Below are 25,024 nucleotides of genomic sequence, written 5' to 3' on the forward strand. Positions count from 1 at the left end.
TCGCCAAAATACCGGAATCTGTTTTCTGCCAGGAGCTGCAGACTATGCCGAGCCTTGGACTGACCCCTTCTGCAGCTCTGCGGTCCTGCCCCTCAGCCCCCCAGGCCCCCCAGGACCTGCAGGGGAGGCGTTAAGGCTCAGCGCAGTGGTGCTTCTGCGTATATATTCGTATGTTCCGAACGGCCCCCTGGGCAAAGGCCCTGGGGCAGGAGAGGGCTTGCCCGACGGGGAAAGAGGCCACTGTGCCTGGGCAGTGAGTGAGGAGGGGCCAGTCGGGACCACGCAGGCCGGGCGCCTCCTTGCAGGGACTTCGGCTCCTGCTCTGAGTGAGGAGGGGGCCCCAGAGGGTGCTGAGCAGCCCTGCAGCATGCTCTCGCTTGCAGCCAGAGGAGCGTCTCGCTGCCGTCGGGAGGCGTAGCTGGGAACCAGGGGCGCAGGGACTGCCGCTGGCCTCCGGGGTTCGGAGGCGGGGAGGGTCAGGGCCGGCCGGGGACGTGAGGGCAGGAGAGGCCACGGAGGAGCGAGGTGGCCGATTGAAGGCAGAGGAAGGCAGAGGAGAAGCAGTCATCCGGTGCAGGGGCAGGGGGCGGGGGGTAGGGGCTGGCCTCCTCCTGAACACCTGTCTGAGCAAAAGCGACTCGGAGGCCGCGGGGCCTCCGGCCGGGAGTCGGCGCAGAGTGCAGGTTGGAAGCATAACTGTGGGCATCGTCAACAGATGGGAGTTCACAGAGCCCAGGTTGGACGGGGCCCCCAGGGCTCGAGGCAGACAGAGGAGGGGGCGAGGGGCCCGGGAGGAGCCGGGCAGTGTGGCCTGACCATCGCGGCCGTGGCCCCGAGCCCAGCAGGCGCCCGGCGGGTGCTCGCTCAGCAGCGGGGCAACGGACTGGCGCGTGGGTGGCCTGCTCCTTTGGACCCTGGGGCCCATGCCGGCAGACCTTTCTTCATCACTCCCGAGGGAGCTCCTAGTCTGCGCCGGGCACTGGTTCCAGCAACAGGGGGCGACAAGGGAGCTGGCGACCCCATGGGAGCGGGGGACGATGACCACCCAGACCCGTCCGTGTGAAGCTTCAGGGCGGGGTCCTACCAGGCACGTGGCAGGCAGGCGGCCCTGGTTTCCGTTTAGGGTCTTGAAAGAGTCTCCCTTTAAAACGCATTCAAGGGGCTTCCCCGGTGGTCCAGGGGTGAAGAATCCACCTGTCAGCGCGGGAGACACGGGCTTGATCCCTGGTCCAGGAAGATCCCACGTGCCCTGGAGCTGCTAAGCCCACGAGCCACAGCTACTGAGCACACACTCGGGAGCCCGCGCTCCCCAGCAGGAGAAGCTGCCGCAGTGAGAACCCGCCACACTGCAGCGGAGACCGGCACAGCCAAAGACACAGAAATGAAACCACAAATAACAATAATATTTTAAAATAATAATAAAATTGCATTCGAGTAAAAGAGGCCCCAGCATGTTGAAGGTCATCGTGGTGATGGAGGTTTGGGCTGTTTGTCTCCTTCCTGCGAAGCAGGTGTTATCATCCCATTTGACAGATGGGGAGACTGAGCCTCAGAGACGTGAAGGTCTTGCTTGCAGGCCTCCTGCCCACCCTCTGGGATGCTTCCTGCACCAAGAGCCTTTTCTTCTTTGAGCAGTAAATTTGGGAGGTCCCCAAAACAGCTGGGGAACTTTCCAGATGCAAATATTCCATCTGGTCCATTAACTAAAATCACGGCAAATAAACTGCAATCACAAGGCCTATTATTAGTGCGGAGGCACATAATTACCCAGCACAGAGTCACTGTCGGAAGAATGTCTGGGGGCTGGGGGGGTTGCCAAACCCGTGAAGGGTGAGATGTGTGGAACAAGAAGCCTCAGGGTGGTACCTGCATTTCCGCTGATTCTGCTGGGGGTGAGCCAGGGAGTGTGACTGAGGGCATGTGTTAATCCCTGCCTTTGGTGGACATTTCTTTGGGGTTCCCTGGAGGCTCAGCTGGTAAAGAAGCCACCTGCAGTGCAGGAGGCCCTGGTTTGATTCCTGGGTGGGAGGATCCCCTGGAGGAGGGCATGGCGACCCACTCCAGTGTTCTTTCCTGGAGGCTCCTGTGGGCAGAGGAGCCTGGTGGGCTACAGTGCATAGACTTGCGAAGAGTCACACGTGAGTGAGCAGCTAAGCACAGCACGTTGTGTGCAGCCCCTCCGTGCGTGACAGCCACACAGGGACCCTGCATCTGGGGACCGACATTCTCTTGAGGGAAGACAGGTGTTGGGAAAAAACCGGTTAAGCAGGATCCTTTCAAATGCTCTGGATGAAATAAAACGGCACCTGGGGGCCGTGTCCGTGAGAGTGTGCAGGGAAGGCTGCCCGGCGGGGGGGAGCTCTGGGGGGACTGGGATGCTGTGAGATGATAATGTGAGATGGGGCCTGATGGCGGGAGCCTGAGGGCCTGAGAAGGGCACTCTGATGGCGGGAGCGGACGTGCCAAGGCCCTGAGGCAGGAGCCGGGCAGGGGGCAGAGTGGGGGAGGGAGCCAGTGGCCGCAGGTGCATGGGGTGGCGGAGTCGGGAAGCCAGGCCAGGCGGCTGGGGTTTATTCTGAGCATCCTGGGAAGCGTCTGATCGGCGTCTGTACAAGCTGCCGCGGCACAGCGTGGAGAATGGGCAGTAGCCCCAGTCAAGACAGAGCAGGACTCCGGCGCTCTCGGGAGGAAGACGTGCTCTGGTTCCCTTCTCGGGGTGGCCCCCGGCTTCCTCCAGGCTGCCCCCAGGGTGCGGAGACAGACGGGCCTCTCCCCTCGGCCATGAGCTGCCCGTCCCGCAGCCCTCGCCGTGCCATTCGCAGGGAGGACCCTGCGTTCCCGGTTTTCCAGGCTACAAATGGAGGCTCAGAGACAGCTTGTCACTCGCTGGGGGTCACACAGCAGGTGAGCGGTGGGCAGAGTCCGAGTCTGCTGTGCCCCTGCCCGGAAGCAGCCCTCATCCCAGCAGACGGTCCTGTCTCTCTGGGTTGAACCCAGTCCTCCAGCCTGGGCCCCCCGCAGCCCAGGCCGCTGGCCAGACCGGCCCCTACTGGCCTGGCAACCAGCCTCCTCCCCACGCCCCTCCCGGGGTGAGGATGAACGGGTGATCAGATGGGCCCGTGGCCCCCTGGAGGTCGGGGAGAGGAGACGCGGGGCCAGGCACCGTGGGGTCACGCTGCTCGCTGCAGCCCAGGGGACCCTCAGACCAGATCTCACGGTAGGGGAGGGGCAAGCAGCAGCCCAGCCTCCTCCCCCACGTGCGAAACGGGTGACGACCCCCGAGGCAGCGCCTTTAATAGTCTTCAAAGCCACTAAGCCCCCGGGGCCGCGGCCGCGCCCGCCACCGCGCCCCACCCGTCCAGCCCGGGGACGCTCTCGCCTTTGGGGAACTCGGGTCACAGGCACCCTGGAGCCCACTCGCGAGGTGTCCCGAGCAGCCTCTGCCGGGGGCCAGGGGGACCCATCCCCAGACGGGAAGCGCGGGGAACGGGGCGGGGCCCCCAGGCAGGCAGCAGGGAGCTGGGGCCCGAGCCCGCATCCCACCCCAGACCTGCAGGGCCCGGCTCCTCCACCTGAAACAACAGCTCAGTGGCGTTTCAGCTGCTTTTAGGGGCCTGGGGAGTTTTCTGTAATGATATATTTCCTCCTTATTATAGTCAATCAGAATGAGAAAGGAATTAAAGCTGAGGGCCAGCTGTCGGTGTGGCCTTTGGCTGGCTGTGTCTTGGTCGCATTCTTAGGTGGACACGCTTTGAGAACCCACGTCTCTTTTCTTAAGCAACAGTCACTAATCCCTCTGAAGGCTGCATGATGACCCCGTGATGGGCGGGGATCTGAGACGCTGACTTTCATTTGCTGTTTTAGTTTGTTGTAAATGGTACCGTGATGAGCATGAGGCTTAGAGCCTCTTTTGAATTGTTTGCTAAGATGTGCTGTTCCTGTGTTATCTTAGACCCTGGGGGCGCGGGAACAGGGCCCCTGTGATGGGACAGGGGGGATGTTGGACCCCGGGAAGGATGCAGGATGGGAGGGCAGTGGGGGCCTGCGGCCGAGGCCAGAGCTCCCCGGGTCTCCCCGCCTCCGGCACTGGCTATACTTCTCTCTCAGGTGTCCGCACCCCCGGGCTCTGCTGACCTCCCCTCCGCACCCCTCTCACGCCCTCCCCTCTCCCCCAGAGCTGAGCCTCCAGCCCAATCCTTAGAGCCTCCTGGACACTGCCCATAAGCGGCCCCCAGGCCCTGACCGCCAGGGGGACGGTCACCTCTCTCCCACCCGTGCCTCTTCCTGCGTCCTCAGGTGGGTGAGCAGTGCCACCAGCCACCAGCGTCCAGACCAGGAACCCAAATGTCGTCCTTGTCCCCAGACCCCACCCCCACGAGGGTCTGCGCACACCCCTTCCTTCCACCCCTCCCGACGCTGTGTGCAGGCCTCCCTGCCCGCCCCCCTCCAGAGCCTCAAATCTGCCCGCTGCCCCCATCCCCTGTGAACGTCTCATCACACACCCCTCCTCGGCGCCCCATTCCCCCCAGATGAAGCCCAAGCCCCTCGTAGGCAGAGGCCCCTCACCCCGTGCTTCTCAGCTCCAGGCCTCCGCACATGCTGTTCCCATCTGCTGGGAACGCCTTTCCACGCACCGTCGGCCCAACAAGTTCCCACCCATCCTTCTAGGCTCAGCTTCCATGTGCCCCCCTGCGGAGAACTTCCATTTTTCCTTTCCCCAAGAACAGCCCCCTCCTTGCCTCACTCAGATATCCTGTGGGACATCTAGGCAAACAGTCCCTCGATATAATACTCCGTCAGCATCATAACTGTTAAAAGGCATAGGAGTTAGGGCTGGCCCTGGTAAGGTGGGGTTCTCAGCGCACCTGACCTCGGGCCTCCAGACGCTCCAGTGCCGACCCCGGTGCCCTGTCTCTCCTGCTCCCCGTCCAGCCCCTTCTTAGGGGCCCAGGCGGAGCGGCAGCTCCCGTCACTCAGGTCTAAGCTCAAGTGCAGGTTGGGAGAGTCTGCACCCCAGTCCAGTCAGGCCTCCTCCCAGCTCGAGTCCCAAGTCTGAACCTGAGCTGGGAAAGGAGTCAGCCCCCTGGAGCCTCAGGCACTAAGGGGGCACCCAGGTTGCTGCAGGAGGGGGCCCACCGTGGCCCCAGGAGCCCACTGCCTCCCTCCAGGCAGGAGACGCAGGCTGTGTCTCACCTTCCGCCCTCCCAGCGGGCCGCGGCCTGGCCCTGAGGCGGCGTTAGTCAGCGTTTTATGGATGAAGGAGCAAGTAGGTAGAGGGTAAGTGCTGCTCTGCGGTCAGGAGCGCTCCTGGCCCGGGGGCTGGGGGCTGGGCAGCGATGCCCCCCTCCTGGCCCCCAAATACCCACAGAACCCGGCCCCACGAGGACCCGGGAGGAGACCAGCCCCTTGGGGTGCTGCCCCCTCACGTGGACCTCAGAGGCCTCCGTCCTGCCCCAGGGAGTGGCCCGAATCCCCAAAGACAGACAGACACACACACAGAGAGAGCCCTCCAGCTGAGATGGGCCAGTGGGCCTTCAGGAAAGGGAACCTGCAGGCCCCCGCCCAGCCATGACTGGGAACCCACCACAGGCGGTCTGTGCCGACCCAGCCTGTGAGCGGGGCCCGCCTGCCCGCATCCCAGCATCAGCTCGGGGCTTCCCAGGCTGGGGCGTCCGGACACCTGGGGCCAAGAGAGGGGGTCGGGAGGGCAGCTTCCGCTTCACAGCCGCGTCTGATGGTTTTGCCCCTTTACCAGCTGTGCCGGGGCTGTGTCGCTGAATGGGCTTTTCCCTAGTATGAGAAGAGCCTGCCTCCAGCCTCCAGCCCCAGTGCCGCCTGTCAGGGACCCTGTGCCCCAGGTCAGAGGACAGGGCACTGCAGGCGTTTGGTGCCCTGCAGAGGGGCCCTGCTCAGCCCCCAGCAGCCCACCCAGTTTCCAGAGATCATCTCTGCGGCCGCTTCCCCCGCCACCTCTGATCCCTGCACGTGGGGAGCCGGCGGCTCCGGGATGTGAGGGACTTTCCACAGCCGGTGGGGCCTCCCCGCGCTGTGGTCCAGAGACTCTGCACAGGCCCAGCTCGTGGATCAGGGCTTCCGGGATCGGTGTCCTGAGCGTCACGCATCCGGGGGGCACAGAGCGTGCTGGGGAACGACCCCCGGGGTGGTTCTGTCTGTGCAAAGCCTAGACGCAGGCCCTTGTTGGGGATCTGGCTTTGCAGGAAAACTGACATCAGACTCACCGTTTGCATCTTTATGCCTTTTGATGTGCTCACAATTTTTATTTCCTAACTGAACATGATACCGCTTTTTAGGGTCTTCATAATACTCGCTTCTTTCTGTAGGCATGTGTACATAGCTAAAGACACAGAAAACCTTCTGAAAGGGCCCGTCCTAACAGATCGGAGCGGGGAGGTCAGCGGAGACAGCTGAGGGCAGTGAAAACTGGGGGAGTGGTCAAGGGAGCTTTGTTTAAAGAGAAGAGCCTTTCATGCTATGTGTGCAGTTAGGATTTTGCTTCTGGAAAATTTAGTGCTTCAGTGAGAAGGGGAAAAACAATTCCAGACCTTGAAGGACTTGTGATTGAGATTTGGAAAGTCAGAATGCAGACGGTTCCGCGTTTCCACGGTTAGAGCAGGGCAGGGGCCCGTGCCACCCCCGTGGGAAGGAAGATGCTGGGACCCCACCCCCAGCCTGGAAGGTCCTGTGACCTGGGGATCAGTTGGCTCCGTGCTCCCGCCCTCTCTGCCAAAGGCCGTGTGCTCCTTTCCGGGGCACAGATGGGCACTGGCCCGAGCAGCAGGCGGGATGCTCTGTGTGAAGGCGCCTGTCCGCCTGCAGGGCGGAATTTTCCAGTGGAGGCAGGGAGTCCTGGGTGAGAAACATCACCCCGCCACCTTGAGCCTCTGCTTTCTCTCCCCGTGTGGGTCACTTCCAGGGGTCCACAGTGGCCAGATGGGGGCAGGGGGTGCACGCAGGAATTTCCAGAGTGACCCAGGAGAGTGCTAGGGTGAGGGGGTCCCAGCGCCAATACTGTGCCCCAGTCGCAGGCCTGCAGCAGTGCAAGGCGGGGGGGCCTGCCTTTGGAAAGGCCCGCGGCCCCCACGCCCCACCCCAGGCATCCAGTTCGGTCAGGAAAGCGCCACAACCACTTGGTGCAGCGTCCTGCAGCGTCGCTTCCCGACTGTGTGCCCTTGGGCCCACTTGTGGCCTCGGGCTCCACCTCCAGAAAGTGAGTGACAGCCCCCTCTGATGGCGAGGGGCAGCTCGGTGTGATGCGGGCAGAGCCGATGCTCACGACTGCGCCTCTGGTCACGGCCCCTGCTCGGTGACCTGCGTCACGTCCCAGCAAGATGAGCCTGCGCGTCTCTAGTGAGAGTTCAGAGCTGCGATCTCAGCTGCACAATTTTTGGAGACTCCTTTGCACCTGACCCTGCGCTGGACACCGACCACCAGACATCCAGCAACCCCACTCTGCTCCCCCAGGTGGCTCGTAAACACCTGCAGTCTTGGAACTTGTGTCTGAACTCCAGGGTCTTCTTCGTTTGCCCTTTTTTGAAATAACAGACTAACGTATAAGAAACACACGTGTAAGTCTGTGAGGAGGACATGCCCAAAAGCTGTGGGTGTGCAGGTGATATTGTGACCCCCAGGGAGGCTCCGAGGGCCGAGACCCAGGAAAGGGATGCTGGGGCCAGCTCTGCCATTCGGCTGACCTGCCCTCCCCACAGCTGCTCTGAGCCTCAGTTTCCTCCTCTTGAAAATGGACGTGATAAAATCATCGTCTCTGAGGAGGTCGAGTCTTGGTTCCACTGCTGCGTGGAGGTGAGGCCCCTCAGGGTGGGAGGGGCTCTGAGAAGTCACTGAACATCAGAACTGGAGCACAGCCAACCTCGTGGAGCCCTGAGTTGCAGCTGCTGTTTTTTTGGGGGTCACGATTAAAATCCCATGTAGCTCCAGTGAGGGGAGAGGTGAGCAGGCTCTAAGGCAAGGTCAGCCCACTATCTGGCAGCCTCTCTCTCGGGAGGGAAGGCTCTGCTGGGGCAAGATGGGTCCTTCCCAGGTGCTGCTCAGGAAGTGTCAGCAGTCCCGATGCCCTCCACCGCCGTCATGCAGCCCCCGTCTCTACTCCGACCCCTTGTGAGGGCCTGCCGCCGGAACTGGGTCCCATCTCTGCCTCATTTTGCTGTGCGGTTTCAGGCAAGTCACTTGCCCTCTCTGAGTTCTGTTTCCTCCGTCGTAAAGGAAGGAAGAAGGACGCAGCCCCTGCCCTGCCCCTGAACCCGGCGGGGCTGAGAGCCCAGAGACACTGGGAAGAAGGGATCGGCCCTCTGAGCTGTCAGCCAGGGCCCGGGTAACAGACCCAGCGAGGAAGTCAAGACTGCAGTCACACTGCCCCGGTGTGCCGCCCACCAGCCGGGTGACCCTCAGCGGGTGTTGGACCTCTAGCTTTAGTTTCCTCTTCTGTAAAATCTTGTATCTCACTGAGGTTGTTACAGGATTCTAATGCACTTAAAAATTATATACGTGTGTAAATAATTTATATATATATATTAACTATATATTATGTGTGTCTATGTAGATATATATGCCTTGTGGCTCAACTGATAAAGAATCCTCCAGCAATGTGGGAGACTTGGGTTCGATCCCTGGGTTGGGAAGATCCCCTGGAGAAGGGAAAGGCTACCCACTCCAGTACTCTGGCCTGGAGAATTCCAGGGACTGTATGGAGTCACAAAGAGTCGGACATGACTGAGCAACTTCACTTTCAATGCATGTACGAAGTAGGTTTGGAGTTCCTGATCTGCAAATGAGGAAACAGACTCTGATCCAAAGTGCGTCTGTGGGGAGAGGATGGACAGCGACCCTCCCGTCGTCACCGAGCGACGACTCGCCTGCTGCTGCGCCCTGGCCTCCTCAGCAGCTCTCGACACGCGCAGTGCATTCTGCCTCAGGACCCTGGCTCCAGGTCTCCCCTCTGCCTGGCTGCCCCTCCCCAGATCCTCCATCACACGGGTCTCAGCCCACGTGTGCCCCCTCTGACCGCCCCCTCCCCGTGTGAGTGGGCTTCCCTTCTCTCTCCTCCCTCTCCCTCCCGCCTTTTGCTTTATTTCTATCCTGATCCTTCTTACCATGCGAAGTTGTAGCTGAGCATGCTGAATCCCTGTTTCCTCCTTAGAGTGTAAGCACAGCGTTTTCATGAATGAATGAGGGCAGATACTTGGCCTTATTCACACTGGGTTGCCAGTCCCTGAGCGGTTGGAATGAGTGGGTGGGTGAATGAACGAGGGGACCCCACGGTTGAGCAGAGATTCGCCCCAGGATATGGCCGGCGACTGATAACCAGCCGTGCGCGGGGGCGGCTGCTCTGTGTGGTAAGCCCTCCTGGAACCCCGTGACACGGCTGTGATGATCCCATTTTACAGCAGCATGTGTCAAGTCTCCCAGCGAGAAGCGGCTTGCCCGGGGTCTCAGGGCCTTTGGGAGGCAGAGGCAATCTGGGAAACAGCCGGCCTGACTTCAGGGCGCCAGCTCCGTGCACTCCGTGACTCGCACGTCTCCGGGTCAAAGACAGAGAGAAGCCACCCCGGGCAGCAGCAGCGCGTGCATTTTAGCAACGGATTTCCAGGTTTCGAGCGCTCTCCGCCTGCTGGGTGACTTTGCAGCGAGGGCGCCGCGGGGCGGCCGCGCCTGATGCTGCGGTTGCCATGGCGACGAGCGCCTCGGCGATTGGTCCAGCTCGGCCCGCACTACGTTGCTCCCGGGGCGCGGGGGAGCCTCTGCGCCGGCCCCTCCTCCGGATGCTGTCCCCCCCTCCCCCGGCCAGCGCTCCCCAACCCCTGCGCCCCGCCACCCCGGATGTGCGGCAGGGCCCAAGCCCGAGGTGTTCCCAGGTAGCCGCGAGGCCAGGCTCCCGCCCAGCCAGGCGACCATGGTGACCCGACGTCCTCGCAGGCTCCCGGGCACCACGTGAGCCCTGCGTGCCTGGGTCCTTCGGAGCCCGCGACTGCCACCCCCTGCTCCTGCCCCAGCCTCCGCGGAGGAGTGCGCCACCCCCGGGAATGTGACTTGCCCGCGATTTAATTTTATTCCCTTCCACTTCTCGCCTGAGCATCGCCCTGCTTCTCTAACCACGTAGAGCCTTCCCAGCTGGAGAGGGAGAGAGAAGGGAAAACCGCCCACCCCCTCCAGACAGGATGGCGTGCAGAAGACGCTATTTGTGAGTATTTGTGGCAGGCTTATGCCTGGAACTTGAGGCCAGAAGGGCCGCAGCCCAGCTGGGAGCTGGAGGCCAGGCCCTCTCGGGGGGAGGGGGTTTTGCCGTGCAGGTGGCTTGCAGAGGGAGCTGGCCACCAGACACAGATGCCAGCATCTGTCCCCTGCAGCGGATGTGTTTGTCGGTGGTCATGATGGGGGGGGGGGGGGAGGCTGTTAGCAGGACTCTGTTGGGCTGTGAAATTCCCTGTCTCTGAGGGCTGATCGCCCCCCAAATCTATGTATGGGGTCCCCAGACCTGCTGGTACCATGCTGGCGTCTGGTTCAGTCCCCCTCTGTCCATTTGGAAATGGCTTCTCGTGCCCGGCTCTGCCGTGACCAGCCCTTCAGCCGTGGCTGATGCAAGGTTGGCAGGAAGGTCAGGGTGGGACAGGATGCCGTGCCCTCCAGGGACGGGCGAAGGTCCAGCCTGCCCTCCCGAGCGGGGATCGCCAGTGTCACCGCGTAACACCCAGGTGTGCCGTGGGCCAGCGGCAGAGCACCTGTCTGCTGGGCCCCGGGCCCAGAGTCCGAGAGCGGGCCGGTGACATCACGGGTCCGGGTATTTATGGAAAGCCGAGCCCGCGCCTCCTGGGACGTTGGATGAGGATGCCAGCTTCCTTCGCAGCTCCCTGGGGCTCTACGGCGTTCTGGGTTCAGCAGCTGGGTCTCTGGCCTTGCAGGACCCCTCCTCTGGGACTGGGGACCTTGAGTCTCCTCCTGCCGTGGGCACTTGGGGGCTGTGCAGTGAGGTCAGAGGGCAGAGCTGGGCCCTCAGGCTGGGCTCAGTCCCCAGGACTCGAAAGCCTGGGTAGGGGGAGGTCCTGGAGCATCATGTGGGGGGACCCCTGGGGGTGCTTCAAGGCCTCGGACCCCCCTACACCTTGACGAGGGTCCCTGGAGCCCGAGCGAAGCAGCACCCACTGCTTTCCACCCGGGCCAGACAGCGCGCTCGCTCGCAGAGCTGGACGAGAGGAGGCGTCGCTCCTGCCGCTGGGGTTGCCAGCAGGCCCAGGTGGGGCCCCGGGGTGAGGAAGGCGCCGGGCTCCGTGGTTTGCTGTGACGCTCCTTTGCCCTTTAAGTGGAGAAGCCCACGGCTTGGTTTGTTGATGGGAGCCGATCACTCCGGGTTCTCACTCCCTGCCCCTGCTTTTTTTTTGGGGGGGGGGAACAAATAATAAATCCTTCCCCAGCATGGAACCTCCGCTATCGATGGGAACAGGCCACCCCTGACCCCTGAGACACTCCTGCCTCCTTTGCCTGGGCCCGGGAGCCTGAGGTCAGAGACGTTCTCTGGTCTCAGGGGCTGTGAAACCCTGGGGGAGGGAGGTCTCCGAGGTGGACTCTGTGCAGCAGCCTCTGGACTCCCATTCTAGAGATGGGACAACTGAGGCTAATCAAGTCCCCGGGAAACTTGGAGTGCCCCAGCTCGAGGTGTGTGTGGGGGTGGGGGGTGCTTTTCAGCCCAGCTCTGCGTCAGAATCACTGGGGAATGCTTTGAAGCTCCCGTGTCTGGGTCCTGCCTGACATCCTGGCTTCTGGGTCCTGGCAGGGCTGCAGCCTCAGGAACGTTGTGGTTTTCCCCATGCGATCTCGATGCTCAGCTGCGGTGACGTTCGCGCATGTGGCCTCTTCCCTTGGCACTGCTGCGGGTCCTGCCCGATTGTGATTTCTGAGCACGTGGCTGCCATTCCAGTTCCAGGACCCCTCCCCGTTACCAGTGCAGACTCGCTCTGTCTGCTGGGAGCCCAAGAGCCTGCACTGGAATATGCAGCCCCCAGCAGGGCCCACCGACCACGCCTGTCTCCCCCACTCGCCTGGGAGGGGGCTGCACTGTGGAGAGGGCAGGTCGGGTTCCCCCCACCGTGGGCCCTTCCTCACCGCCCTGGCTTTCAAGCTCCCACAGTTTGGCAGTAGGACACCCAGGCTTCCCCCATGTGCCGCCCCCAAGCCCATGGGCACCAGAGATTGCACAGACTGGGGAGGGGGTGGCCGAAGTCGGGGGGGCCTGTTTTGCAGAAAGGCTTGTGGACCAGAACCAGGCCTCTCCTGGTACCTGCGGTGCAGCCCCTGGGCTTGCAGCGTGGGGGATGGGATGTCTCTAGACGCTTGACTGCCAGGGCCTGGAGGCCCCAGCCCAGGACCACCGCAGCCACCGTCAGAACTGCGCTGTTTGGCTTCGCGGCTGCTCACACCCCTCGCCTCCATGGTCCTCACCCGTGCTGTGAAATGATCCCATTTTACAGAGGAGGAAACTGAGGTCAGAGGAGGGTAGACCACTAGACTGAGATCTCATGGCGGCCTCTAGCCCCGTGCTCGGCGGTATGTCTCTCCCCCAGTGCACTGCACACACGGCCGGCCTGGGCAGACTTGCTGCAGGCGGAGCCCTGCCCCCAGCCCCCCCCCGGCCCCTTCCCCGCCTCCCCATCCTGCGGCCTGTTCCCCTCCACCCCCTGGGCCCTAAAGAGAGCTTGGGCATCCAGACTCTGTCGTCGTTGAGAGGGGGCAGGTTCCCACCCGGGAGCTCCGGCAGCCGGAGCCAGCCCTGAGTAGACGGGACGGTGGAGCAGGGAGCAGGAGATTCATTACTGAAATGGGGAAATCGTGAAGCCTCCAGGATCAGTTCCTTAATCAACTTTGCTGGCAACCAAGGCTAGGCCTACACTGAAAGCTTAATTAACTGTGTCTTAATTAAGGTCGGCCCCCTCCCGACTGTAACTACACTTACACGGCACGTCACTTCCTGCTCTGTGAGCACAGGAAGTCGGGCTGCAGGAGTTTGCAGTGGGCATGCGAGACCCTCGGGGCTCCTGGGGAGCGGCGGCGCTGGTTCGTAATTCACCCATCCGTTCGCTCACTCACTCATCCACTCTGCCTGGAGCCACCAACTCTAGACGGCAGGTGCCACCCAAAAACATTCCCCAGCGCCTTCCCCACCCAGCACTGTCTCTGTCCGAGCCACACCGCGTCCCCCTTACAGGCTGGTTGGGCCATTCTGGCTGCTGGAGTGTCAGCTGCGCCAGGGCAGAGGGGCTGACCGTGTGTTAGCTGTTGCGTGTCCGGCACCTTGAAAAGTACTGTGTGTATAGTGATTGCTCAGTAAGGCTTTGTTGATTAATGAATGATGGGTCCTGTGCCTGGCACTGCCCTAAGCTAAGGGGTACATGTCCGTTGTATACTCTGCGACCCCGTGGACTGTAGCCTGCCAGGCTCCTCTGTCCGTGGGCTTCTCCAGGCAAGAACACTGGAGTGCGTTGCCATGCCCTCCCCCAGGGGATCTTCCCAACCCAGGGATCGAACCCGGGTCTCTTGTGTCCCCTGTGTCGGCCGCCGGGTTCTTTACCACTGAGCCACCTGGGAAGCAAGAGGGTACAGAGCCCAGTGAGACGTAGCTTCTGGGATCCTGCAGGCCGCGAACAGATGGTGTGAGCGCAGAGTGCCGCGCGCCTGACAGGACGACAGCCCAGAGACAGGGAGGGTTCCCACGCCCCACAGCAGGCTGGAGGCTGAAGTGGGTGCCGGCTGAGCAGGGAGGGGAGGCTGCTCTGCTGCGCGGGCCTTGGGCCTAGGGTTGCAAGCATTCTGCAGGCCTCGCTCACTGACCTGCACGGTGACCCTGGGGGTGGAGCTGTCGCTGTCCCCTCTGTACAGACGATGCAGCTGAGTCACTGAATAACCCCGGGAGGGGTGGCGCTGGGGGTTGGACCCCGACGGGTGGCCCCAGAGCCGCACTCTGTGATGCTCCGATGGCTTTACTGAAAGTGGTGGTGTCTGGCCCACGCCCCACGCCCCGAGTGTGAGCGAGAAGCCGTGATAGGTAAGACCAGAGGTGCTGGCGGGGCCGGGACAGGAGGCCTCTGGCCCCCAGGAGGGGCTCCCCTTGTGGGCAGGGACCATGGGACCCACAGAGGCTTCTGATCCGCACTGGGGGCCGCGGTTCCTGCACCGGACCATGGAGGGAAGTTGGGGGTGGGCAGGGATCTCTGCCGTCCTTTCCGGCGCCCGCGCCCCAGAGGGTGGCAGGTTCTCAGCCCAGGCCTTCAGGAGCCACTCCTGCCAGTCTGCTCGGGGCCTGGCCGGGGGCCAGGGTGGCCCTGGGGAGGCTCCGGGCTGTGGTCTGCAGGCAGCTCCATGCCCACAGACCCTTCCCCTCCCCACCTCTCATCTGACTCCAACCTCCAGTCAGGTCTGGGGCCTGGAGGCCTGCACAGGACCCCTGGCTGGCTGGCCTCGGGGGACACACCCAGCCAGGGCTGGGCTGGGGGTGTCCTGGCCGGCAGCCCTTCGCGGGGCACTTTACTGTTGCCTCCTGCCCACCCCCACGTGCTCTCCCAAAGCTGGAGCAGACCGCGGCTCCAGCGCTCACCCAGGGCACTGAGGCCCCTCGTGTGGCAGGGGAGGGGCCTTTGGGCTCACTTGGTTTTGCCTCCTCCTGCCGGGGCCTGAGAGGCCTTGGCCAGTGCTCAGCGCCCTCCTAGCGCCCGCGAGGCCTGCTGCTTTTCCCAGGGCCCGAGTCCACCCCTTGCCCCGCCACCCAGCTGCTCACTGGCTCCTGCTCTCTCTCCCCTGTCCACCCAAGCCCCGGAGTCTCTGAGGCCCTGACCCTCCTTGGAGCTGGCCAAGCAGGACTCAGACGCTGCCCTCCAGCTCCACCCCGGCCCACTGAGTTACGCTGGGCCAGCCTCCTGCCCTCTCTGGACCTGTGACTTCCTCTGAATCCGGAGCGGCAGGGTCAGCTCCGGACGGTGTGGGCTGGGCAGACTCACACGGGAGGCTGAGGCGAGGGGCTGGAGCTAGCAGAAGTCGGCGCTGGGCTTTGAACGTTCCAGCTCTTTCACACAGGCCCCATCCCATGCACGGCTTGTGGTCCCCGGGGCTCATCGTCCCCCGGACGCACAGCAGATATGCCGAGTCCTGCCTGCCCTGTGGGGTGTACCCGTGCTGGCTCCCTGCCAGGGGGTGCCCTTTCTCCCCACCCCTCGGACCCCGAGATCCAGTCATGCCCCTCTCTTGACTGCCCAGGGGAGCCCTGGGCCCTGGTCCCCTCTGCACAGGGGAGCCCTGGGCCCTGCTCCTCCAGCCTGCAGAGGGGAGCCCTGGGCCCTGGTCCTCCCGTCTGCACAGGGGAGCCCTGGGTCCTGGTCCCCTCTTCACAGGGGAGCCCTGGGCCCTGGTCCTCCCGTCTGCACAGGGGAGCCCTGGGTCCTGGTCCCCTCTTCACAGGGGAGCCCTGGGCCCTGCTCCTCCAGCCTGCAGAGGGGAGCCCTGGGCTCTGGTCCTCCCGTCTGCACAGGGGAGCCCTGGGCCCTGGGACCCTCTGCACAGCTCAGTCCCTCTGGGGGGGACTGGCCTGGGAGCCTTCCAGGCGAGGCCTGGCCTCTGTTTGCCAGCATCTGTGTAGGCCCAGGCAGGTCATCTATGACCTTCTGTTGTAAAACTGTGGTGACATACACGTAACAGAAGGCTGGCTGGTGCAGCCATCTTTAAGTGCGCAGCTCAGGGCAGTAGGCACACTGACAGTGTTTCACGACCGTCTCCACCGTCCGTCCCCAACACCTGCTCATCTTCCCAGACTGAGACTCGGTCCCCGTAAAGCACTCACTCCCCTTCCCTTCCCCAACCCCGGGCACCCACCATCCTTCTCTCTGTATCTGGGATTCAGCCGCCCTGAGGACGCGTGTAAGGAGGATCCTGTAGCGTCTGTCTTTCTCTGGCTTACTTTGCTGAGCACGTTTTCAAGGCTCATCCGGGTTTGCAGCCTTTGTCAGGACTCCCTTCCTTTTAAGGCTGAAATATTCCATTGTGTGTCTGGACCGCACTTTGCTGACCCGTTCGTCTGTCTCTGGACACCTGTTTCCTTCCGCCTTTTGGCTGCTGTGAATAGCGCTGGTGTGAACGTGGGGATGCCAGGGCCTCCTTGGGACCCTGCCCTCGGCTCCTCTGTGTGTGTGCCCAGAAGTGGAATTCCCGGATCTTCTGGAAACTGCTGAACTTTTCCGGGGGAACCTCCTTGCTGTTTTTCCACCACAGCTGCACCGTCTCACATTCCCACCAACACTGCACACGGGTTCGTCTCTCCACATCTTTGCGCACACTTGCCGTTTTGGTTTTTGGTTGTTCGTTTTTGTAATAGGAATTCTCGCCGTGTGAAGTAGCACCTTGTGGAGCTTTTGATTTACTCCTTCTTGAATGAAGGCAGCTGTGGGTGGTGAGGTTCAGCCTCCCTCTCTGCCGTTGGGCCACGTGGCCCCGAGGACCCCCGACGTTGACTGGGGGGCCTGGGCCCGCTGGACGCCTGCCGACGCCTCTGCTGCCTCTGTGGGAGCTTCTGTCGCAGATCAGGGTGGGTAGGAGGGATGCGGGGCTCAGGCCTCCCCACCCAGAGCCCAGTCCTCCAGCTCATCAGGAGCCCAGGGCGTTGGGTCCTTGGGGGTGCCTGGCACACGGTACGTGCTCGGAAATTTTAAATCACACCGGTAATCCCTGCTTCCATCTTTTCTGCCCGTTCCTCGTCTATCCGTGTAACCGAGAGGCGACTCCCTGGCGTGGTGCAGCAACGTCTGCACACGCTGCAAGGTCAGCCCCTCTCCGGATCCTCGACCCCCAGGCCGCCGCCGTGTCCGGCTGCGTGGGGTCTCTCTGGAGGGTGCTGTGTGCGGATGGAAGCACTGAGTACTGAAGAGGCTCAACCACCCGGCCGGGTACACCGAGCGGAGGTTCCGGTCTCGGCTTTGCAGTTCCGGATTCGGGGCCCTCTGAGGGGGTGGGGTGACCATCCAGCCCGTGAAGGAGGCAACATTCTCCCTCTGGTGGGAGACCCTGACCGGTGGCTGGCAGAGTGGCCTCCATGGAGGAAGCAAAGCCGCAGCAGGAGCAGGGATGTGGGAAAGACTGGCCCTGGGCACCCAGGGTTCCGATCCCACAGGCCTCCCCGCCGCCCGTGTGTCCTGGGCCAGCTGGCCACCCAGATCAGTTGCATCGGCACCATTGTGAGCTCCTGTCCAGCATGGGGCCTCGGCTGCGCCCTTGGAACAGTGACCCTGCCCAGAAGGAGGCGGACGCAGGTGGAGCCGCCACCACGGGGCGGACGGTGTGCCCTGGGCTTTCAGCAGGGGCTGCTGGACACGTGGGTGGCCTTCAGGGCAGACATGGGGAGAGGGGTCTGGCCGGCAGGCCAGGGAAGCCCACTCCCTACAGTGTGGGGGCCAGGCCTGCAGAGCCGAGGCCCGGAGGCTTTCCCCAGACCCTCGGGGAAGTGCCCTAGGCCCAGCCCTCACTCCACGAGACGCCTCCGCCACTGGACACATTCCCGTGGCCATCACGTCACGTCCAGAGGCTTTTCCAGGAACGCGTCTGCTCTCCTCACAGTCGCAGGAAGATCAGATGCTGATACGTCCGGAGCTCTGCCAAGAGCTGCCGCCGTGCGGAGCCTCACGTCACCGAGGGCGGCGTCCCTCGTGGCCCCCGGGTGGGGAGCCAGGCCGTGTGTCTGCCTGGGATCCTAGCCGCTGTCACCTTGGGGGTGGGAGACTGACCTCGTCCCCGCGCACCCACCACGGGCGGGCCGGCCGCCTCGTCGTGACCTGCTGCCCTGTCCCCTCTGTGCTGCCACAGCTGAGGCCGTCTGTTGACTTTTGTCTCATAACGTGTGTGGAGAGAGATGATGTGGGTTACGGACCTCGTTTCAGACCAGAGAGCCGCAGCCGCAGCACAGGTGTGGGTGCTAAAGATGGGGGCAGACGAGGACTCTGAGGGGATGGGATCGCTATGCATTTTCTCGTGAGCCCGCACATCAAAGTGCATGGAACTAAGTACACGCGCGATCGTGCGCACGCGCGCACACACACGCGCGTGGGTGTGGCACAGGAAGTCTGTCTAAGACGGACGGTAGTGTCAGCGTCGTGATGGAGACGTTGTCCTGGATTCTGCAGGGACGTTACTTTCGGGGAAAATAGGGCAAAGTGCAGACAGCCTCCCTCTGGGCTGTTTTTAACAACTACCGTTGGATCTACAGTTAACCTCAAAAGTAAAAGTTTAACTGAAAACGAAGGCCGGGGCAGGTGTTGGGTCTGATGAGCTGGACCCTTGGGGACTGTGGGGCAGGCCGGCCCGTGACCACCGCCCCCCGCGCCTCAGGCCCTCTGCTCGAGGCCTCCCTGACAGGGGTCCCCGGTCCCCCAGGCTGAACCCCACCGGCCTCCTCCCTCAAGCTGCCAGCTGAGGCCTGGTTGGCCCCTGGCGCTGAGGTGGAGACCTTGGAGACCCTCTGCAGACCCCAACCCGGAGCCAGGACCCCGCCTGCCCGCCCCCCCCGGCGTGTCCTTGGCCTGCAGGCCTGCCCTGGGCACCAGCGCAGTGTTTATGCGGGCCTGGCTCTCCCGCCCGCGGTCCCCGGGCCCAGGAGCTGGGACAGACACACTGGCCGTCCCTCCCGGTGCCGTCTTGGAGACCGAAGCGAGCGCGCGCAGCCTACTAGGACTCACGGGTGAGGGGAGCAAGGGCCTGTTGCGTCTGTCTTCCTGCACGCGGGCTATGCGGCGGGCCGGCTTCTGTCACGTGGAGGCGGCGCAGATTGCAGGGCAGACGGGGTGGAGCTGGTGGGGCCAAGGGCCGCGGGGCGGAAGCCAGCCCGGGCGGGGTGCCGGCTTGGGCCCCCCCGGACCTGAAGGTCAGGCTCCCCAGACGGACCCAGCGGGGGGCCTGGCCTTCCCTCCTGTTTATCTGGCGTCTCGGCGACGAGCTGGGGACCCGAGGACTCCAGGGGCCTGAGATGCCCCGTGCTCCCTATCCTGGGCGCGCCTGACCCCATGGGGTCCCCAGGAGAGGGTCCCGTCAGAACGGCCCCCGGCTCTGCGCACAGCGGTTGGAGCATGGCTAACTGCAAGATGTCGTACTGGCCTCGTTGGTTTCCCTGCTCGTCAACACGGCCCCTGCGTCTGTCTGGAATGGCTGATGAGGGAAGGGACGTATTGGTCATCAGCCTGGCTCCTGCAGGGCTTGCAGGCCACTAGAACCGAGCATCTGCTCACATTTGCTCCGTTCCCGATTCTGGTCCAGGGGCCACGGCCGCAGGCGCCCCCCGAGTCCCTCCGATCCCCCATCCTTGGCCTGGCTTCAGTCCCTGACCAGCTCTGGGGCTGCTGAGCAATCAGGGCAACTCGGAGGAGCCCCCCAAAACTGGCTGGGCCCAGGAGAAGTGGGGGCCGAGGCACTGAGGTGATCGGGCTGATTCCCAGTACCTCCCTCTGCCTTAGGAGCTTCCTTAGGACCCCTTATCTGCCGCCCAGTGGCTGTGTGGCTCGCGGCAGACGACTTCGCCTCTCTGAGCCTCGGGGCTTTTCTCTGTACTATGGAGCCAATCACTGCAACTTTGCAGGTGGTGATAAGGACTCAGTGATGCAGTAAAGTGCAGGGCGGATCCGTGCTTACATAGATCCTCGTCCCCTTCCTCCCCTGGACTCTGAGCGCACGGGACAGGCTGGGACCTCAGAGACACGGTTCTGGGGAGGGTAAGGGAACCAGCAGGGCAGAGGGAGTGTAAACCAGAAGTCTCCAGGTTGCAAAGGTCAGAAACCCAAGTCAGAAGGGATTTTAACGGTCACTGTCGGTGACCAGCCTGGGGTCAGGCTTTGGTGTGGCTGAGAGTCTGGGGGCTCCGACACTCTCGTTGCCGTCTCCTCCTTGCCTTCCGCCTGGGGTGTGTTCTCAGGACCCCTCCAGTCCCGCTGGTCAGCCGCGGGGTTCATGGCCTTCCTGAGACCTCCATGCCCAGAGGAGGCTGGCTGTGTGGTGATCGGCCAGGCCTGGAGCTGGGTGGACGGGGCCAGCTCCGTCTCAGCCACTGCCCTGTGTGTTCAGGACAGGGTTCGGGTCTGTGTTTCTGGGCAGGGGTGGGCAGTAAACCGAGGCTGGAGACAGCCCACCGGGCATGCTTGGGGTCAGAGGGCAGTGCGCGGAGCTGGCGGCCTCAGCTCAGCGCTGGGCAATGCACTCAGCCGGGGGCTCGGGAGGCAAGTGCTCGGCCGGGCGGCTGGCCCCTGGCCCCAGCACACAGCCTGGAGTCACAGACCCAAGGTCCGCGCTCGGCGGCGGGGAGGAGAGGGATCGTGGCTGCTCGTGTCGGGTAAATCCACAGGACCCCGACGCTAGGCATCTGGCTGGCTGGCGACCCCCCACCACCTCGAGTCTTTCCATCTCCCTCTTGCTTAGCCAGCTGGGACCTGACCTGTAAATGAGAATCTTTTCCCCTGTTACTGCACCTTCCCTCTTTTCCCAGTGGTATATGCTCAACATTTTTCAAAAGCCCGAAAGCAGCCTGGGGCACTGTGTGTTATCCAGGGAAGCTCACCATCCATTTCAGATCCACGTCACATCCTTCCACCAGCACCTGCGGGAGGGGTACCCCCTGGGCCGTGCTGAGCCTCCTGTGGGGCGGCTGAGCCCCATGTCCCGTCTGTGAGATGGGCTGTTACCCGCCCCCAGTGGACTGCAGGGAGCGCCTGGGTGCTGGGATAAGGGTGGTGTCCCCCCAGGGTGGGGGCGCTGACGGGGGTGGGGGTTCCGCACCCCCGTGCTGCTCAGCCACGGCTCCCAGTCACCCTGGAGGCTGAGCAGGACCCAGGGCCTGTCCTCGGGCGGGAGGGCTGAGACTGGGGGAGCACGCAGCCCCCCACAGAGCCGTAGGTGGGGCTGGTCCCGGGCTCCACTGACATGTCTCAGCCCTTGGGTGCCCCTCCGTCCTGGCCTCAGGAACCTCCCACTGCCAGAGCCCATGGCAGCCCCATGCCCCCCAGCAGCCTTGCCTCCATCCTGCCCTTGTTCCAGACACGTGCCCTGGCCAGCCGTCAGCCCTTGCTCAGGTGTCCCAGCTGGGAGCCCCAGGTGCAGAAGGTGCAGGACGGCAGAGGGGGCGGGCGGTCCGCAGGGTGGCCGGTGGAAGGCGGGGCTGGAGCTGGGCTTGGGGACAGCGGGGCTGTGACCCTCCCTGGCGGCCGCGTCTGTCCCTCTCACCCCAGATCTCGGGGTCCCCCCGCCCCTGCTGCCTCCCCACCCCCTCGCTCCCTGTGTTCGCACGCTGGCCACTGCCCACTTTTGTCCTTCTCGACCCAGCTTTCCCACCAGGCTGTCGCCAGCGTGGGTCCACCCGGCCCACCGCTGGGTGCCGCCGGGCCAGGCCTCAGTGAGGGCGGGGCAGCCGCAGCATCCGTGAGTGAGGGACGCCCCGCGCTGTCGTCTTCAGCCTGAAGTTTGTTTTTCTCCTCCTTTCATCCAGAAGCGTGTCCAGAGGGCGCCCCCTCGCTGGGCCCAGGCCGGGTGAGGCGGGACAATGGGAAAAGCTGGGGGAGTCTGAGCGTCTGACGGAGCACAGTGCCCGGGGTGCCCGCTGCAGGTCGGCCCAGGCCGGGGGCGGTGGGGTGAGGAAGGCATCGCAGGCGTTACAGGAGGCCACAGAGCCCCAGCCCTGGCTCGGGAGCTGCCCGAGAGCCCCAGCCCTGGCTCAGGAGCTGCCCGAGAGGGGCCGCGGGGCGGGGGACCACCAGCTTGGCGTGTGTGCAGACCGCAGGGGAGGTCAGAGGCTGCGACGGCCCCCAGGACGCCACCCCATCCACCCACTGGGCTCTGCGCCCCTGGGGCTCAGCCTGCCAGCTGGCTAAAGGCACGTCCTCCACTCCGCGGCCGCAGCCACCCCATGGGCTGAGGGCACCAAGGCCTCCCTCCAGGCCTGGCTGTCCGCCAGGAGAGCTCTCGGCGTCCCGAACACAAGCAGACACGTGGGGACCGGGCGTCTCAGCACCTCAGAGCCCCTGAAACAGGCGCCCCCGCTCCGCAGCCCTCAGGCTGAGCTCTCGTCCTCCCAGTGAACAGAGCGGGGTGGGTTAGGGCTCCCAGAGTGTCCAGGGACCAGCACGGCCGTGGATCTGGGGGCTGCCCACCCCCACGACTCTGCCTGTAGGCACCCACTAAGACTTCAGGCCCCTCTGCAGCCCTGGAGAAAGTGCCGCCCCCCTGCCCCGAGCTGGGGTCTGCCTCCAGCTGCTTCAGGCGGGGTCCCCGGGCAGCTGTGCGAACCCAGCCCCCGTCCCCTCCCCTCCCCACCGGCTGCCCCTTCCATCCACCCCACAGTCAGAGTGCCCAGCTCGTTCCTCTGCAGGGTGGATGTCCGCTGCTAACAGCACTGCCCGGGGGCGTCTGGAAGGACGGGCCGAGGTGGCCTGGTGCCCGAACTCAGCACAGGCGCCTCACTGTTCCCTGCGCCCCCACCCCACCCCCGCCTCCGTTTCGCAGTGATGTTTACCTGGAAACATCCAGATCCAGTGGGTTCTGGAAATATCCCTTGTTAATTTTCATTTAGCTAAGGTGCATTAACACAGCTCGCTTGCAGGAAGGGAGGCAAATGCAAATGGAAGGACCCTGGCAGAGTCTCGGTGACCGTGGGTGTCCCGCGCAGGCCCTGGGGACACATCCCTGCCTGACTGTTGCTCGCCATGACCCTGAGACCAGCCAGGACTCCCGGCCACTCACGAGAGGGTCTGTGTACACATATGTGCTGTGTACACGTGTGTCCCATGCACACGTGTGTGTGTGATGGTTGGGAGCTATCTCTTTTTGAAAATTGAAATATAGTTGATTTTTAATGGGCTTCCCAGGTGGCTTGGTGGTAAAGAATCCATCCGCAAGCAGGTGATGCAGATTTGATTCCTGGGTCGAGAAGATCCCCTGGAGGAGGAAATGGCAACCCACTCCAGTGTTCTTGCCTGGGGAGTCCCATGGACAGAGGGGCCTGGCGGGCCAGAGTCCAGGGACTCACAGAGAGGCAGGCACGACTAGGCGACTAAACAGCAGCGGAGCTGAGTCACAGCGCCGTCGTGCATGTCGAGAGGCGTCTGGCCGTGTGCGGTCCGCGTGGCTGAGTCACAGCGCCGTCGTGCATGTCGAGAGGCGTCTGGCCGTGTGCGGTCCGCGTGGCTGAGTCACAGCGCCGTCGTGCATGTCGAGAGGCGTCTGGCCGTGTGCGGTCCGCGTGGCTGATTCACAGCGCCGTCGTGCACGTCGAGAGGCGTCTTGTGTGTGTCTGTCTGGCCGTGTGCGGTCCGCGTGGCTCTGAGACTGGCTCGGTGTTGGGAACGCTGTCCAGCAGGCCGCAGGTTGGACCGGGAAGGGGAGGTGGCCCTGCACAGTCCACAGCCAGCTTGGCCAGGACAGCGGGTGGTGTCCACTGTGCCCTCTGTCCAGGCAGGGTCCTCCGGCCTCGCCCTGCCATGGGGTGGGGCCTGCCCTTCACCCCACACCAGAGGGGCTGTGGACCCGGGGGCCGCCCTTCCCCTGAGTCAGACGTCACCGCGTTCCTGACTGTTGTGTTCGCTCTAGGAATTTCTGCGGGGAGGCCTGGAGGCTCGTGGCGGGCACCCCCTGAGGGGCAGAAGCCTCCCTGGGAGGCAGGTGGGCGTGGGGCCTTTGGGAGGGGGCTTTCCTCTGGGTGTCTTTTTGCGTTGTGCTTTTGAGCCGCGAGAGTGCCCTACTCTCTAACTTACTTCTGGCTCGCCGTGTCTTCCCCGTTGCCTAGCTGCCCCGCGGCTTGTGGGGTTAGTTCCCGAAACAGGGATTGAACCGTGCCCACTGCAGCGGCAAGCAGGTTTTTCGCCGCTGGATCATCAGGGAAGCCCACGCCTTACTCGTTTGAAAAGTGTATAGAAGCGTGGATTTGGGGGTGAGTTGGCTTGTTTTCCAGGATCTGATGGAACACCACCAACCCGCCAGTGGAGGGCGAGTTGGATGTGGAGGGTGAGCGGGGTCAGGATGTCCTGGTTGGGGTCAGCTGCCTATTGGCTGCAGATGGTGGGGACCCTGGATCAGAGGGCGAGGGACCAGGTCCGGATCGAGGTGGGGCTGCTCGCCAGCTGGGCGGCCTCAGGCAGGTCTCAGCCTCAGTTTTCTCATCTGTAAAATGGGAGCTGTCGTAGCAACAGGTCCCCAGGCAGACTCGAGGAGGAGTGTCTGAAGAGGGGTGCGGCACGGTCTGACCCCCACCCCAGCCGGTCTGGACTGAGGCATCTCTGCCCCCTGACCGTCAGTGAACCAGGTCCGGGGTGTCAGGACGGCGCTCCCAGACTCCACACCCAAGGCCACAGGTCTGGCCAGGCTCCCAGCCACGTGGCAAGGCTTCAGCCCACTCCCAGCAGACGGGGAGGCTGGACACGCCCTGGCCGGCGGCCCCGGCCCCTCAGCCAGTGTCTGCCTCAGCAAGAAAGTCTTGGTGGGAGCTTCAGGGTTACGGAGACTGGGGTCTCAGGGTGCTCCTGGCAGGCAAGTGTGGTCAGGGGCTCCCTGTCCAAGCCTCTGTCCCTGCGGCAGGTTCCCAGCCTGGCGCCCCGTGTCCCATCTTGCCCCCTTGGGGACCCTTGCCTGAACAAGGCCGGACCCTGGCTGTGCTGACCCCCTGCACCCAACCCCGCGGAGCCGAGGCCTGGGCTCAGAGTCACCGCTTCTGCAGACTCTTCTGAGCAGGGGCCGAGGGGAGCCCCGCCGTGGCCCCCTTGTCTGGCATGCCTGGTCGGAGTGCCCGCCTTCCTGGAGATGGGCATGGTGCCCACACCGGGTCTCACCCAGGGCGCCTGCCTGCCGCCTGAGCTCCCGCTGTCCCGAGGCCCAGGGGCCTGGGCAGGGACACCCCTCCCCCGGGAGTCTCCTAGACTCCTGGCAGGCCAGAGGGCGTGGAGGCCGGCCCGAGGACAGTCACCCCATGTGCCCACGGGCAGGGTTGTCCAAGGCCCAG

At 63.7% G+C, this 25,024-nt stretch overlaps 1 protein-coding gene across 1 annotated transcript in view; it reads left to right on the forward strand.

Moving 5' to 3' along the window:
* The window catches only part of IQSEC1 (IQ motif and Sec7 domain 1), a 136,881-nt gene continuing 121,718 nt past the window's right edge, over window positions 9,862-25,024 (forward strand). Inside the window, exon 1 of the mRNA XM_018067213.1 lies at window positions 9,862-10,216. Within this exon, the coding sequence (XP_017922702.1) occupies window positions 10,194-10,216 (23 nt within the window). The 5' untranslated portion in view covers window positions 9,862-10,193. The remainder of the gene's footprint in view (window positions 10,217-25,024) is intronic.

Source organism: Capra hircus, chromosome 22 (genome assembly GCF_001704415.2).
Source record: "Capra hircus breed San Clemente chromosome 22, ASM170441v1, whole genome shotgun sequence".
NCBI classification, from domain to species: Eukaryota; Metazoa; Chordata; class Mammalia; order Artiodactyla; family Bovidae; genus Capra; species Capra hircus.